This window comes from Macrobrachium rosenbergii, chromosome 42 (assembly GCF_040412425.1).
Source record: "Macrobrachium rosenbergii isolate ZJJX-2024 chromosome 42, ASM4041242v1, whole genome shotgun sequence".
Classification (NCBI taxonomy): Eukaryota; Metazoa; Arthropoda; class Malacostraca; order Decapoda; family Palaemonidae; genus Macrobrachium; species Macrobrachium rosenbergii.
Genome location: NC_089782.1, coordinates 40,258,464 through 40,275,259, shown reverse-complemented (window position 1 = coordinate 40,275,259; position 16,796 = coordinate 40,258,464). Strand labels below are relative to the sequence as shown.

The window sequence follows — 16,796 nt, the reverse complement described above, 5'->3', positions numbered from 1 at the left end:
GATTTATTTCAAGTTCCGGCAAGATATGTGATGTATGGTACTATAGACGCGCTGCAGATCTTTTGGCGTTTTGCTGATTAAAGCCGCATCTTCTGCATATGCTAAATCTGTTAAGTTATATAGTTACTCCACACTAAATTCTCTTCCATCTACAACCATCCTTTTTTTTATTATAAAATCTATAAGAAAAATAAACGGCTATGTTGACACAACATTCCAATAGTACCCTACTGTTTACTGCAAATTTACTATACCGACCCCATCAATATTAATTTCTGTTAGTTTTCCATATATAACGGGGATGACATGATATTGGTCTGTGGAAGATGTAAAATGCCTTCTCGTAATCAATCAAATTTGTCAGAACTGCATTTTCTTTCTTTTTCCAAAACAGTTTGTTAATCTCTAAGATTTTTTCAATTTCTTTCTTCAGCCTATAGCAAATCTGTATGCTGAATATATTCATTACAACCAATATTAGTTCAGTGCCTCTAAAGTTACCACATGAAGCCAGGTCACCTTTCTTTGGTGTCTTGACTATGTCTACCAATTATCAGTCATTTAGTCTTTGCTTCCTCATTCCATATTCAGGTTAGGCTATACGAGGTATCATTTCTCTTTCATTTAAAATCATCTCTGCAGGAATTTCATTATAACTTGGTGGTTTCCATATTTTATGTTTATTATATATTCTACTTCAGAACCGGTGAATTCATGCATAAGCACATCCAGATCTTCGTCCGTTTCAGGTTCACCAGTTAAATTATTACCCTCAAATCTTTTATTCATGACATCACTCAAATGTTCCGCCCTGATTTGCTTTTCTTTTCCTCGTGACATTATTTATCCATTCCTCCCTTTTGATGGGTATTTTACTCTTTTATTTTTCACCAATGGATATTTCATAAATAATTATGTGGGCGACGCTAAAACAAATGCCATTCCCTGAATTCATGGCTTTATCAACGTCATCAGCCTTTTTGTCAAAGTATTCTCCCTTCTTTTCTTTTTGGTCTTCGGTTTACGTCACTGTCTAGACTTGGGTACTTAGCATGCTCTGCTTTGAGCTCCCCATCTCCTCCCTGAGATTTGTTTAAGTGTACGTTTTATTAGCCAGTATCTCAGTGCTTCTTTTCCAGCGATTGATATACTCTGTTGATGTTAAACCAGTCCTCATTGATTGTCTGCTCCTCTTCAGATGTGGTTTCTAGAACTATAAATCGATTTCGACATTCTCGTGCAAAAGCTTCTTGATGTTCATCTTCAAGATATTTTATTGTATTAGGCCTAGATACTGTCAAGAATGTGCGGGGCGCGTTTTAAATTCAGCTTTGGTGTGGCGATGATCACTGATGACATCTGCCCCTTCGTAGCTTCTAAGATCAATCACTGTTCGTTTTCCTCTCGCGACTGGTTTCGGTGACTGCCTTCTAGATAAGTCCAAGTATATTTATGGCTGTAGGGTTTTTTTTTTTTTTTTTGGGGGCGAAGAAAACTTCCAATTACCGAATTATTTGTAGCGCATAAATTAGTAAAATGCACCATAATTTCGGTGGAGTAGCTCACAGGCCATCCTGCAGTTAGTCTATATCCCCAATGCTCTCCAGCCATTTGGTGCCTTGATGCCTTGTCTTGTCTGTATTCGGTGTTAAGGTCATGCCTCCTCCTCCTGCACCAATTCCATCTGTTCTTCCTAAATAAATTTGCACATTACCTCCATCAAATCTTACTTTTCCCATTATATTCATTGCGTGCGTATATTATGATTTTAATCTAAATTCATGGCATGGAAACATTCGCCGACCATGATAGAGAAAACATAACGTGTGTTTGACGTATTTTGCTTCTTCACATAAAAAAGCTTAGATGGTTATGCCAAAGCAAATACATTCTCTCTCTCTCTCTCTCTCTCTCTCTCTCTCTCTCTCTCTCTCTCTCTCTCTCTCTCTCTCTCTCTCTCTCTCCATCATCAAACTGTAGTGAACTTGTCTATCGGATTTTCTCATACCACGTAAAATGGCTCTTGCTTTATTGTTTTCGTACGTTCCTTGTTAAGTTAATGCCATTTTGGCTTATTCCATAATGATAATGAGATGATGACAAAAAGGTAGATATACGCTCAATTTGGTTCTACAGAGACGCGTCCCGTTCGGTTATAATAATATTGATAAAAATTTCATCGGATATTATATTTGCTTCTTCTTGGCCTTTCAGTTCATGAGGGTTTAGGCCCGTCACCTAGTGTCACACATACGAAACGGTACTAATGAGTTCGACGTCATAATTCGACAACAATGCAGTGGATGCAGCTGCAAATACCGCCGTTGGATTGCTAGTCCACCCACACACGCTCCTATCTTTCGTGGGCGTGCGGTCGTCTCTGTATCACGTTTCCCTTTCCCATCTTCAAGATTTGCACAATGCTGACCTTTTTTTTTTAAGCGATTCGAACCCGATCGACGTTGGTAAACATATTCAGAGACTCCAGTCTCGTGTCAGCGGAACGTTCTCAAGGTCACGATGACGCCAGGGACCAAACCGGGGACAAATTTCACGCAATATAGCGGTCAATAATTATGAGAACTGTCTAGAAATCTTATCGTCGAATGTTATGACATTCGCCTAGTCAACGGGAGCTTGTATATATTATCCTGCTTGGCATAAATATGAGATTTTCGTAACCTCACGATGTAGGCTTTTCTGGTCTTCTTCTTTTAGTTTCAGCTGGCTCGGCCAGCACGGGCTCTTGATCTTTAGCAGCCCGTATATCTTGCTAGTCTAATTGGGACTTACTGTCATTTGTAACGTATGGCTACGATCTCCTTCAAGTTTAAATCAACTACTTATTTTCTTATTTTACAAATCATGATCGTTTTATCTCCTTTAATCTGGGCTTGAGTCTAGTATGCGGGTTACTTTAGAGAGCCTTCCTTATCGCTTGCTGACCAAACGAGATTTTCATGATGTCTGTATCAGATAAGACCTGCCTTATCTTAGGTGATTAGTTCGTTTGAAGGATCATAAACCTGTCCGTTAAGCAGTCCCGTTTGTAAGCTTTATTTCCTATTATTATTATTATTATTATTATTATTATTATTATTATTATTATTATTGGGAAGGAAGGGTTAAGTATTCCCCTTTCTTCACGAAAGGAGACATACAATTTTCTTCAGGTTTTAATAATTTTTGGTGGAGACTGTGACGACACAATTTCACAGTTGAGGGAGTACATTCGCAAAGGCTTGTTTCCTAGACCATAGTTCCAAAAAATCCTTATGTGCGGATGTGTGTATATATATATATATATATATATATATATATATATATATATATATATATATATATATATATATATATATATATATATATATATATATATATACATGGCGGGGTGTAACGAGTTAACAAAATGTGCGAAAGAGAATGTTTCATTTGAGCAATTAATAAATACTCATTTTAAAGAGATGTACCCAATACTCTGAGAGAGAGAGAGAGAGAGAGAGAGAGAGAGAGAGAGAGAGAGAGAGAGAGGGGGTAAATTACATAATGCTCCGCGTGTGAAAGAATAAATGACTTAAATGTACCAAGTGTGAGAGAGAGAGAGAGGAGGGGGCTGGTTCTAGGAACACCAAGAGACCCACCCCCCCAAAACCACCACCACCACCTTGTTAACCAATACAGTTAATTTACGAACAAAACAAAGCCCACATTTCTCGCGAGCATCGGAGCGATTCGGGCAAGTGAGTGAGAAGTTGCTTTGGGCCCATGATTGGAGGAAGGCGTCGTATAGTCTTTGGCGAGGAGGAAGGATCAATAACCAGTTTACGGACTTCCTTCGAATTTCTTCGCCCCTCCATGCCCGCCTTTAAAATTTACTCCTGCACGCCCAAGAGTTTGGTTATGAGGAAGTGGTCTGTCGTATACTGAAGCCATGCTTGCATATAGGCCTACACACGTACATACACATGCACATACACACATTTAGACTCACAGTTTATATATAGTGAGCAAACAATACAATACATTTAATTATGTTTAATTATGTCTGTATATATATATGTATATAGTATATACATATATATACACACATATATGTATGTTTGTATGTATATGTATGTATATATATATATATATACATATATATATATATATATATATATATATGTATATACATATATATATATACTATATATATATTATATAAGTAATTTATTCTTTCACATGTGGATCATTATGTAATTTGTTTCTCTCTCTCTCTCTCTCTCTCTCTCTCTCTCTCTCTCTCTCTCTCTCTCTCTCTCTCTCTCTCTCTCTCTCAGCGTATTATGTAATCTCTTTAAGATGAGTATGCATCAGTTGCTGAAACCAAACATTCTCTTTTGCACTTTTTTCATAACTCGTTACATCCATGATGTATATATATATATATATGTATATATATATATATATATATACTATTTATCACATATATTATATATATATATATATATATAATATATATATATATTTTATATATAAGTCCACCGTCCCGTGGGATCGAACCAGCGACGGACGGGAGAATTAGGACACAGTGACACGCCAACCAGTCGGCCGACTGGTTGGCGTGATAGAAAATATATTAGGTAGAGTGATATTGTTGTGTGTGTGTGTAGGTAGTGTGTAAGCGTGACAGTAACGTAAGTTAGGAAACCAGGCGTAATGTGAAGAGATAGACTTGCTCGCCTTACCTCTCAATCAGTGTAGTACATTCTTCCTGGCAGATGCCGATCGGAGACTGTGAACGCGAGATTCAGCTGTTTTGTCGGTTTAGTGTCCTCTGAATAACTTTTAAACTCTGAGATTTCTCACGCTCTGCTGATGCTTAGTGGTCTAAAATATAATAGAGAGATCTCCATTTTCACTATAATTTTTCTACTTTCACTCTCGTTTTGTCTATATTGCTTTGGTATAAAATTGTCCTTTGTTTTCAATAGACATATATATAGCTACCCATGACTGCTTATGATTATGATTATTACAGTTATTTCATTTCCATGCCAATGGAATCCGTCACCATATATCTCTATATAATTTATATTGTCTGTGCATGGTTATATTGAGAAACATTTTCATTATTTTTCAGTCACTGTTCTGTTCTTTAAAAGCCTTTGAGTAAAGGCCTCATTGAGCAGATTTTTTCTTGGTCATATTAATTTTACATCATTCATCACAAATCTCTTATCTTTTCTTTTGTTTTTGTGGGGGCGGGGGTGAACTTTAAAGCATAATATAATGCACAGTGCTCTAACATATCAGCTTCTCTATCTATTCATAAGAATCAATACCTGCAAAACCAAAACATGATTACAATTATTTTTTGGCACTTTGATAAGCGCTGGAACATTGAATGCAGGATGGCAATGTACTCTTTGTGTGCGAAAGATTTTTACACTGTTTAAAAGCGCAGCAACTAAGTTGTGAATAAATATAGCCAAAGAACTTGAAAACTGCAGATGGTTCAGTATTTTTTTCATTAGTATATTATTGCCATCTTTTGGGAAACAAGTCACTACCAATTGCTTTGATGAAAGTTCCCCCTCAACCATTACTTCTCGCTGTACTACAATCAAAATGCTGTTAACCACTGATGATTTAGGCATCGTTCTGACTTTTCTTATACCACCTTCATCTGTTGAATGAAAGATTTGCTGAGAAATATTCCTCTTGAAGTTTCTTCCTCAGCATCACCTGTTGAAAGAGGTTACTTGAACTTTCCTCTCTTGTCACTGATCAGACTTTTTCGAGTCTCTTTTTTTATCCGTTTATATTTTACATTCGTCAATATGAGGTTCTATATCCATTAAGTACCGTGAACGTTCACGCAGTCCTTCCAACTGATTCATAATTAAGAGAGAATCGGACAGACGATTTGCTTCTAAGGAATCCATCTTTGTGGTCCACTCTTTCACTTACCAGTATATCCGTCAAGACTAACCATCTTCCAGGCCACTCAGTAAAGGAGACTTCACTGACAACCATAAAACTCCACCACAAAGACCGTACTACTGAATAACCTGAGTGAATGTAATTCTTCCCTTCCTGCCAAAATGGTGATCGATCACCAAACAGTCCAACTGGGTTTTGAGTTCTGGTGATTGATTTCTGTATGGACTCGGCTAAGATAAATCTTGAATTTAACACTGTCTTCTATATCATTACTAAATTTGCCGAACTCCCTCAGTGAAAGAAGTAATATATTGCTAAATAAAACAGCCAAAAACCTATTTCGAGTGTCTAAGGGGTATAGATGAAAAGACCCACAAAATCGTTAACAGTATTTACAGAGCTTCCGCGTGGGTAATTTCCTTTCCTTCTGAAAAGAGGGGAGTGCGGAGGGGGATTACTTTTAAGATGTCCCTTCGAAGGATAAACCAATCTTTTAAATAATTTTGTTAAATCTTTTTACATAAATTTATTTATCCTTATGACATGTTGATGCTTTTATTTGTTCTTATGACATGTTGATGCTTTTCAGGCTAATACCGACTGTGGAAACTAGAAAATACAAAAAATGTGTCTGTAATTTTATTCAATCTCTTTGCAGTTAAGGACCTCATGGTAATTATACTTTCCAGTTCATCATCCACGTGTAAGTTGTTGAGTAACATCACCTTCACAGTCGTTTACAGTAATTTCATTTTGTACTTTTCCAGAGTAAATCACAGAAAAAGGCAGCGAAATCCGGCGCTGATGGCGACAAGAAAGCATCAGCCTCTCCGAAGCCAACAAAAAGTGCGGGAACTGCCAAGGAGAGTAAAGGCAGTTCTAGTGATAAGACGAAAGCCCCCGCCGCTAGTGATAAGGCTAAGGGAACAAACGTTCCTTCGTCTGGAAAGAAGGGCTCAGAAATGGCCAAAAAGACTCCAGCTGCAGAGAAGACCCTCCAACAACCAGAGGCGAAGAAGGCAGCGAAACGTCCTGCGGCTGACAAGGCAACGGAGTCGGAGAAAAGAGCGAAACACGCAACCTCAGAGAAAGCCGACAAAGGCGAAAAACCTGCTAAGGACCCAAAATCAAAGGGTACCACTGCAGGAAAGAGTAAAGGGGCTAAGGGTAAAGATACTTCCAAAAAGGAGACAGCCACAAAAGTCAGCAAGGCAGCTACAAGTGCCAAGAACCAGAAGGGGCAAGTTCTAAAGGGTGTTCAGGGCAAGACCGGTAGAGTAACTAAACGCAAGAAGGCTTCTTTTAAATTCTACATTGACTGCAGACAACCTGTGGAGGACGGAATTATGAATGCTGCAGATTTTGTAAGTACATGGTTCATCATTGCATATTCTTAATTTAGCTCTTAATTAAGAACACATTAAGTACAAGATTACTGAGACTAGGTAAAGAAAGTCATGTATAAGACGAACAGATAGCTAGAGATACAGTCAAGTACGTACATTAGTATTCCATGTCAAGTATATTTTGGACACGCATCACTCTCCATTATTTTGTGTTTAATTTCCATCAGATTTCAGTTATGAATTAGTTACCTTTCGTCGCCAAATGCTCGTTTCCAAGACCATCGTGGATTTGGAGAAATCTGCTAATTGTCAGGGTCGTCTTTCCTAAGGAAAAACAATGATTTCACTTGGCAAATAAGTCAGGGATTTTTTTTTTTATTAATACTGAACTGGGAGGAATCTGCTAAGTCACATATTATAGTTGACTACCCTTGACTACCCTAACTGTATCTATTGGATGATCTGCAATTTATCTTACGTGTTTCCATTACCTTCACAGGAAACCTACCTGCTTGGCCACATCAAGATTAATGGCAAGAAAAACAATTTATCGAATAAACTAAGACTTGAACGAAGTAAAGATAAGATCATCATTCATGCCGAAGTCCAGTTTTCAAAAAGGTTAGTAAACTTCCTTTAAGTATGTTATACAGTAACTGCTATGTGTTTTGTTTAACGGTAAGTGCTCATGATTCATTTACACAGAGTATTTTTTACATATTTTTACTGCAAGAGACGGCATCAATTGGAGTTTTACCTGATATGCTTGACCTTCATGCAAACGATTCCATAAGGTTGAGGCCTGTTTAAAGAAACTGGTAGCATTCAAGCAGGTGATTGGAGAAAGGTTCCATAATGAATACACTTACTTTGGTATGGTTTTTTCTACACCTCATTACTCACCTTTCTAATGATGAGAAGACAATGACTACTGAGGAAAATTACCAACAAATGTTGATTGCGTTAGTGAATTTGTTATATTTTTTTCTAGATATCTCAAGTATCTAACAAAGAAGTACCTCAAGAAGAACAATCTCCGTGACTGGTTGAGAGTGGTTGCACCGCCTAACGTGAAGGACACCTACGAAATTCGTTACTTCCATATCAACAACGATGAGGATGATGATGATGATGATGGCGACGAATAAGTCTTTCCCATTTTTGTCACTGGTTGTAAAAGTGACAGACTACTTAATAAAGGGTTGTTGTAATCTTTCTTGTTTCATTTCTTCCCATTGACTTTTAAGGGAGTTTTTTGATGCAAAAATTTGGAAAGTGCTTTGATTAATTCTGAAGTAAATATGGTAGAATTCTGAATTACAAGGCCAGAGTGAGGAGGACACTTAATACCACCTGTGATGCTTAACTAATCTTTGCTGCTCCCTCCTCCCTCTAAAGAGACTTGCTCTTCACAGAGTGATAAGTTACAATGAAAACATATCTTCTCCTTCAGGATGAATAATGAAGGGCATGGCATCTTTTGGGTGGAAAAAGTTGACAAATTCAAAAGCAAATTACCAGTAGCAGGTTGGACTCTTAAAGTACACATTTAGAGAATCTTAAGCTAAAAAAATTTCAAAAACAGTTTTAATATGGTCCTACGTGCCAAGCTATCACTTTTAGGATACAGAAGCTGCTAGTCACTTTCACTGGACATGCATGTATTTTTAGTAGCCCCTGTGATCTTTAACTTCTTGATTTCCTCATAATTTTTGGTTAGCCTATCAATGCAACAATTCATGTCTACATTTTCTCACACTTTTTGGGTATGATTATCACTACAAATGTCCCTTCACCTCTCAATTTCCCTACTTTTTTATTATGATCATCACCACAATACAAATGCTGAATCTGAATGGGCAATAAATAACAGCTTTTAATATAGGAAAAACCTATTTTTGGGAGCCGCTGTTCATCTTCATAGAGAGGCTGCACAATCTCTGCCCAGGCAGAGATTGGTTTCCTCACCAAAAAACTTAGGTCATGGGAACAATTTAATAAAAACCCAAGTCCAAAAAGAGGCTGAATCAGTTGTCTAGATCATTATTGAAATCAGAATTGGTAATAAGAGACAGCCTATCCAATTCCAGAGCTCTGACTGGTAACAATGATAAGACCAGATCAGACAATAAAACCTCAAATCAGAATGTAGTATGGGCACCAATATCTGCCCAAGAATGATACCGATAACCCTTGGCAAGACACCTCAATGTGCATCCTTTCACCGATGGAAAATACCTCATTAATGAAAGGAAAACTGATTGAGGTTGGTGTAGAATTTTGGGACAGAGCAGCTTTTCCCAATACTGAATGGCACTTGGTCCCTCCATCAACAGGAATTCAGAAACCATCGAAGGAGACAGTTATCCTGCCTATTAATATAGCAAGGAAATTCATAGAAGCAATCATATCATTGAAAACCATAGAAGCAACCTTTCTCCAGTTTAATGGAATTTTTAGTGCAAAAACAATTTTACAGAACCAATGACCTGTCTGGGAGGCATCAGCCTTCTGTCTATTCACTTTTGAAACAATCAACCATGTGAAGACGGAATTTCAGAATTTTGTAGTGACTGGGAAATGAGAGAGTTCATGGCAGATATAAAGCCATTTGTCTCCACCATCCCAGTATCTGATAGTGTTACCAAGTAATGGGCAAAACTTGTCCTCCCTTATGAGAGGAAAAAGCTCCCATTGGACATGGCTACCCAGCAATTGAGATATCTGTTCTGTGGTGAGATCCAAAACTACACACACACACACACTAGTTCAAAGTGAGGTTAACAAGTTAGGGCAACCTCACTCTAACTAGCATTCGGGTGTTTGATCCCACCACGGAGGAGAAAGTTCTTAATTTATTTTCATAATTAAGCTGTAAAATGTAGAGGTTACTGACAACCAATCAATATGCCTCAGAGGTCCACAGTTAAATGAACTTCGATCACATGACTTAGTTATTGCGACACGGATCTGATAAGGGCAGGTGTATAATCAAACATCTATCTATAGAACGAAGAAAGAACTTTCAGAGTGAAAATGAACCCCACTAATTCTATGATCTGACGTCCGGAAAATTCGGTACTGGATGACTCGGTACCAGACAGTCCGGTACACAATTTGGTACTAGACAATTCAGTAACGGAAGGCTTTTAACTAAACTACTCATTTGAATAGAGAATATAGAATTTAGGCCAAAGGCCACGCGCTGGGACCTGTCGTGTCGTTCATCGCTGAAAGGGAAATTGACAGTAAGAAGGTTTTAAATGTGTAACAGGTGGGAAACCTTGCAGTTGCACTAGAAAACAATTTAATAGAGGTTGGAAAGTCAGATGGAATAAAAAGGATATAAACGGAGGTACAGTAAAAGAAAAAAGAGAGGCTGCAAGGCTGCATTGTTACTGTGGTCAATTATTTTTTTTAACTGAATTTTAGTATCAGTTATGAGCCCATGAGGTATGGAATGGCCACTTGCAAGTTTGTAAATTTGGAAAAGTGAGGAAATCGGTTGATAACGAAAACTATTTACCATAAACATAAAGAAAATGCTGGTGGTTCAAAAATATATTGGTGTTGTGAAAATCGCTTATACAGATGAACATTTTGAAATACTGTACTGCTAGCTTTAAGATCTTTTTTTTTTTTAGTATTGTGTTGAATAATAAATGGAAAAATTCATTTTGTCAATTTATTTATTTTATTAAACATAGATTTTAATAGCAGTTTAAATTTTCTAAGCATTATAAATTGTCGTCTTTTTTTATCACTGATAATTAAACAATATGTATACATTGTGGTTTTGTGTTTATCTTTTTAGTAGGAAATATTGGTGGTAACGAATTGTCCGGTACCGAATTGTCTAGGTCCAAACTGTCCTATTACCAAACTGTCCGGTACCAAATTGTCTGGTACCAAACTGTCCTAATACCAAATTGTCCAGTAACAAATTGTCCTAGCGCCCTATGATTTTTCTACCCACAAGGATTTTGCAGGCAAACTGCAACTTTTGTAACAACAATTTGAAACCTTTACAAATACTGTACATGACAGTAGGTTATTGAAGTAAAGACACCAAGAGTGACAAATGAATTAAGATTTCTCCCTCAAAAATGAAAGCTTCCTTAATACCCATAACTATACAAAGAAACAAAGGATCATCTTGCAATGAAAACCATGGAAGAAAATTCAGTTCAGCAAAAGCACTACTGGAAAAGTACCAAATTCAAGAAAATCACAGGGAATATTTTATTCCTTTGATTGAAAAAACCATTTAAAAGAAATTCCCCATTTACAAATTAGAATCTAGAAAACGTATAGGCGAATTATTGCAAAGTCAAATCACTCTCTACATCTTGTTATCTTTATATATAATTTGGAATTGTCTTCTATATTCCATACAGGTACCTGGCAATGCCAGTCTACTTTTACTACCATCTATTTAAGAGGCATTTCTCATAAATGTATGGATGTGTATTCCCTGGGACTGGCAGTCACAGGTGGCCATAATTCATGGCACTGTTATCAGACAGACAACTGGGGTTGCTACATCTCATTTTGATGGGGAATGTACTTCCTTTCCTAATCTTAGACTTAGGACCTGGTACAAGCTCCTTAATCTTATATATGATGGGTTTTGACCTTAATATGTGCAAACCTTTGAGCTACCAGAGACTTGGGTCATTCAGCATCTCTTCATCACAACATAACTGAGTGATTCAGGTATACTTATGATTAATGGAGTTACAATGAACTGCTATTAAGTAGTTTAACTAGACCACTGAAACAACTTATGTAGCTCTGAAAGGGCTGGCCCAGGGGGTTTAAATTTATTAATGAAGAAGTTTAGATTTTATTTATTAAATTACAGCTCCCTATAAATTTTTTAATAGGGTCGCTCGAAAATGATGGAGAATCTGACAAAATTCCTTGCACTGATTTGTTTTTTAAATCATGACATTCATTTTCATTTATATTAAGGACATTTAGATTCAGACACAAAAACTTTTAACTGTTAATGTTACTCTACAGTCTCTTCCACTAGGCTGCTTGATTACAGAACACTGTGGAAGTATTAATGAATGAAGAACTGTTTTCTTTAAACCCTTTGAGAAGTCATCCATACTGGGCAAATTAAGAAGACAAGAGTGGCTGCCAAATATCTCTCATAAATGTACTATACAGTGGATACCTGCCTATTCATGGGTCTAGATTTGCGGCTTCACCTATTTGCGGATTTCTCTGTGGAACATATATACACATTACTGTATTCATGGAAAATTCGCCTATTCGCAGTATTTTTCATAGAGAAATATTCACCAATTACTGTATTTTCATATTTTCGTAACTAAATGCACTTTTTGTGATAAAACTATTAAAATATTCAGGTATATGCATTTTTAAATTATTTTGAACTATCAAAACAGGCCGTTATAAGCGTTTTGAGAGGGGGTTTTAAGTATTCGCGGATTTGAGCTACTTGTGGGCGATAGTGGTATGCATCCCCCGCGAATACCAGAGGTCGACTGTAATGCCAACTCAACTGTAATAGTAGCCCTGAAAATAACAAAAAGGGTGCACCAAGAAATAAAAGTTATAACACTAGCTATTAATCACAGTACAGTACTCAGTTTTTGAAGAAAGCTTTCATCAACCAACCTTCCACCCTGCTGGAGGTCCCTAACCTTCTACTATTTCCACCATAAACTGTTAAGTCTAATGATATCCCTTTTGAAGTCATTTCCCATGATAATAACCCAAGGATGCTGAGTGTGAATAATGTCCATTAACACTCAAATACTAATTGCATCAACTGTATACAGTATAGCATCACACCTTGACAAGTGGCTATTCCTCATTTAAAACAATTAACCAAAATCACATACTGTATAAGTAGAATTCAAATAGCAGGTACAGGAGTTAAACTGAAACTAAAAGCAAGTGGGTTTAGATATCCATCTTTGGGAGAAATGTTTAAAGAACCTACCGTAAATATTATTATCATTGTTAACCAGATCATTCTTATTTTTAGCTCCTACAGAGTAGCAACCAAGGTTTTGTTATTAATATATTACCTGTATAACTTTAATTGCAACCCTTCAAAAATTAATACCTGAATAAACTAAAAACGTTAAAGCTACAGACAAGTCTGGTTAAGGGACTCCTTTCCAGAATTGATAATCTTTGACTGAAAATTGGCCAGTCACAGAACACAAGTTTAACTGTTATGGTTTATCTACATTCTGGGAGAGGGTCATGTGGTTTATTCATAAAATACCCATAGGCCCAATGAGAAGCTTGAGGACATGATAACATTAATACAATGTGGAGTTCTCATCCAAATGAATGAATGCCACATTCTAAAAATGGGTTTAAGTTTGATTTATTAAAAAATCATTCTCTGAGGCTTGTTATTCATTAAGGATTATGAGATTTACAGTAGAGACAATTCACTGACTCACTGACAAATATAGCAATATTTGATCTAAATACAGCACTGGCTGCTTTATCAGCATCTTCATTTCTCTTAATGCCTATGTGAGCACATGTTCAACATACTCCAGCATATATGTTGACTTAATATAATTTGTGGAATAAATCTTTATCTGTTGAACAAAAGAGTTTTCAGGACAATTCTGTAGTTTTAAAGGGCTTCTAACATACTTTTTGAGTTACTCAAAATTACACACTTTTGTAATAGTATGCTTGACCATCTAGCAGACAGTTTTTCTTTGAAAACAAAAGTATGATTAGTTAAGAAAGATATGGTACAAAATCCTACACCCAACAGAGATTTGGAACAATCTATACAAAATTAACTGGTGTAAACTATTTGAAAAATAGTACAAGTGTGCACAGTTTCATATTCTACACTTTTGCTGTGAATTAGATTAAAGCTTTTTAATGGTCTTTGAAGTTGAGCCTAAGGATTCCACAAACTAAAACTGAAAGAACATCTGCTTTCTAAAATAAAATCAAGGGCTTATTTTCCAGCTCCTTAAATTATATAAGATAGTCTTTTTGTCATATTTAACAATGTTTTCTTTTTTGCTTTTAGGTATGCTCTGCGTGCTTTCTGGCCTAAGTGTTTTTACACAGCTAGCTAAATGTTTCTCACTTTCAGTTCAAGATCGTAAGTCTTTCAATCTTGTAATTGCATGAAATATGCCCACTTCTCTTTAATATACAATACAGAAAATTAGAAGCCTTCTGAAGAGGCACTGTTATCTTTTATCGTAGCAGTGCTAAGAATACACTGGATGTGTTGAAGGCTTTTGGCAGTGCAAAATATGTCACAGTCATCTATTTTCTGCATACATTATCTTTAAAACACTAGGTAATTGATTTGATTCATAATGTATTTGATTGCTAATGGGAATTATGTCCTTCTCAATATAACGCTTTCTTGTGGAACATTTCCAGATCTTTAAGTTCCCTATGTATGTTACAGAATCTATTTGCATCTTCAATAAACCTGAAAAACTAAAAGATAAACTATATTATAAAAAAAATCATAAAAAACCTAATTCTAGAAAATTCCTACAGCCAAATCCGAGCTCATTAATTAAAATTGATCTTAACCCATACAAAGTCCTAGCAACAAGTAAGATCTGAGAAGAAACATGAACTAACGACAAAACTAGTAAATTCTGTTCTAAAATCAGCGTTGGTGATGGAATTGATTGATTTTTTACTGATGAATAATAAAACTGTACCACTAAATTATACTATGTACGTAGTGCATTTTTACTCCTTAAAAATATGCATTACACCTCACAGCATCGTAAGCATCATACGGTAAAACACACCAACGAGATCCACACTATGCAATTTATTATGGGGGTTCCAAATCTCTCATGTGGTGTTGGAGGTCCAGCAATACCTCAAGACAGGAAAACAATTTCCATTACTTAACAGTGTCTCCGTTTCAGAGCAAGAATAGTACGTCATTTGATATGCTCTTAATATCGTAAAAAATCCACCCCAATAAATGTTTGTCATTAATAATGATCTTTGATGTGCCACAGAGGCACTAAAAAATTTTGGTCCTATAAATTTCATCTAGTGTATCAAATACCTGTTCTATAGGCATTAAAGAAAGTGAAAATGTATGCAGCCCTAATTACCAGATTAAAGTTCCTATTAAAAATTATATAGCATCACTAAATTCCATTATACTGTAACAAATGAACGGCAGGCTTAATAAAATAAACTGATTATCAGAAATTAAAGGCAATTAAACCCAGAAAGGGGTTATGGCATCCATCAGAACAAAAAGAAACATGGAAAAATACTCTTAAACCTATTAACTGCTACTTTATAGCCACTCTCAATGACCTATAATTAGTCCCTCCATGTGGAAAATACAGTAAGACATGAATGGTCCAATGATTCAGTTACACTCTGTAGAGGTAAATACAAAACTTCTGTGTGTATGATCAGTTTCAATCAACATCAAAGAGAGGGCCTCCTTTTGTAGTGTTCTTTTAATTTCGAGCCCAAATTTTCAAAATAAATTCAAATTTGGCCAGAATCATCAGTTTAACCAGTTATAAAAATTGAACACAGTACCTTTATCAGACATGATATTACTCAGGCATTTTACCTTGAACAAATTCTGAGCCAGCCATGCAAGAATCAAGAATTTAAATTTAGTGGTCTAGTTAGCATTTTTTCAGTAAATACTAATCAAAATATACAAGAGAAATATTGGATACATTACATTTGGTAGGAGAAATCAAGGGGAAAGGGTAAGATGAGACAAAGGATAATATAGAGGTGTACCAAGAGTGACAGAGAAAACAAACTATCACAAAACTGATTTAGTAGGCAAGAAAGGGAATCAAGTGGAAGTTCATGATCACCAATGTCATAAGAGACATAGAATTCTGACGATGATGATGATTCAAAATACTGTATTCTTAAAATTGGGTTGTGAAGTCTGATTCCCTAAAAGAACACTAAAAAACTTACTTCTTCATACCGTAATTCTTCAAGACGACCTAGTGATCAGTATGTTTGTCATGTAATGGCCAGTCTTGGTTTTAATAAACACAAGTACAAGTATCAACTGTCAACGAGATTCGGGCCGTCCATAAATTAACAGAAGTCTATTAACCACTAGGCAAAGTTTGGATTCATCATGATTCATAGGTCTGCTGAATGTGTCTCAACCATACCTGTGTAAACACTACAGTGCATTACTATTCACTGTAAAAGTTCAATACCTCATTTTAACATTTCACCTGTCCTTTACAGTCTTCAGTGAAAATTCAAGTTACATTAACAAATGTCTACAGTAGTATATTAGTGACAAAGTGAATTTTGTACACCATCCACCAACATTAAAATAAACAATAACAAAGGGGTTATGTAAACCACCTTCAAACATAAAATCTTTATTTATTCCTTTCAATCTGTCAACAATAACTTCACATAAAGAACTTTGAATCACTATACATAATATTCCATGCCATTCCTCACATCCATGACAGAATATAAAGAAGGGTTCCAGTTTCACATGTTCTTGCA

The 16,796-nt window shown here is 36.1% G+C and overlaps 1 protein-coding gene across 1 annotated transcript in view; it reads left to right on the top strand.

Moving 5' to 3' along the window:
* LOC136828322 (large ribosomal subunit protein eL22-like) overlaps positions 1–8,483 on the top strand; it is a 139,825-nt gene extending 131,342 nt beyond the window's left edge. The window contains exons 3-5 of the mRNA XM_067086201.1: positions 6,693–7,289; positions 7,771–7,892; positions 8,263–8,483. Of these exons, the coding sequence (XP_066942302.1) occupies positions 6,693–7,289; positions 7,771–7,892; positions 8,263–8,419 (876 nt within the window). The 3' untranslated portion in view covers positions 8,420–8,483. The remainder of the gene's footprint in view (positions 1–6,692; positions 7,290–7,770; positions 7,893–8,262) is intronic.
* Positions 8,484–16,796: the final 8,313 nt, after the last annotated feature.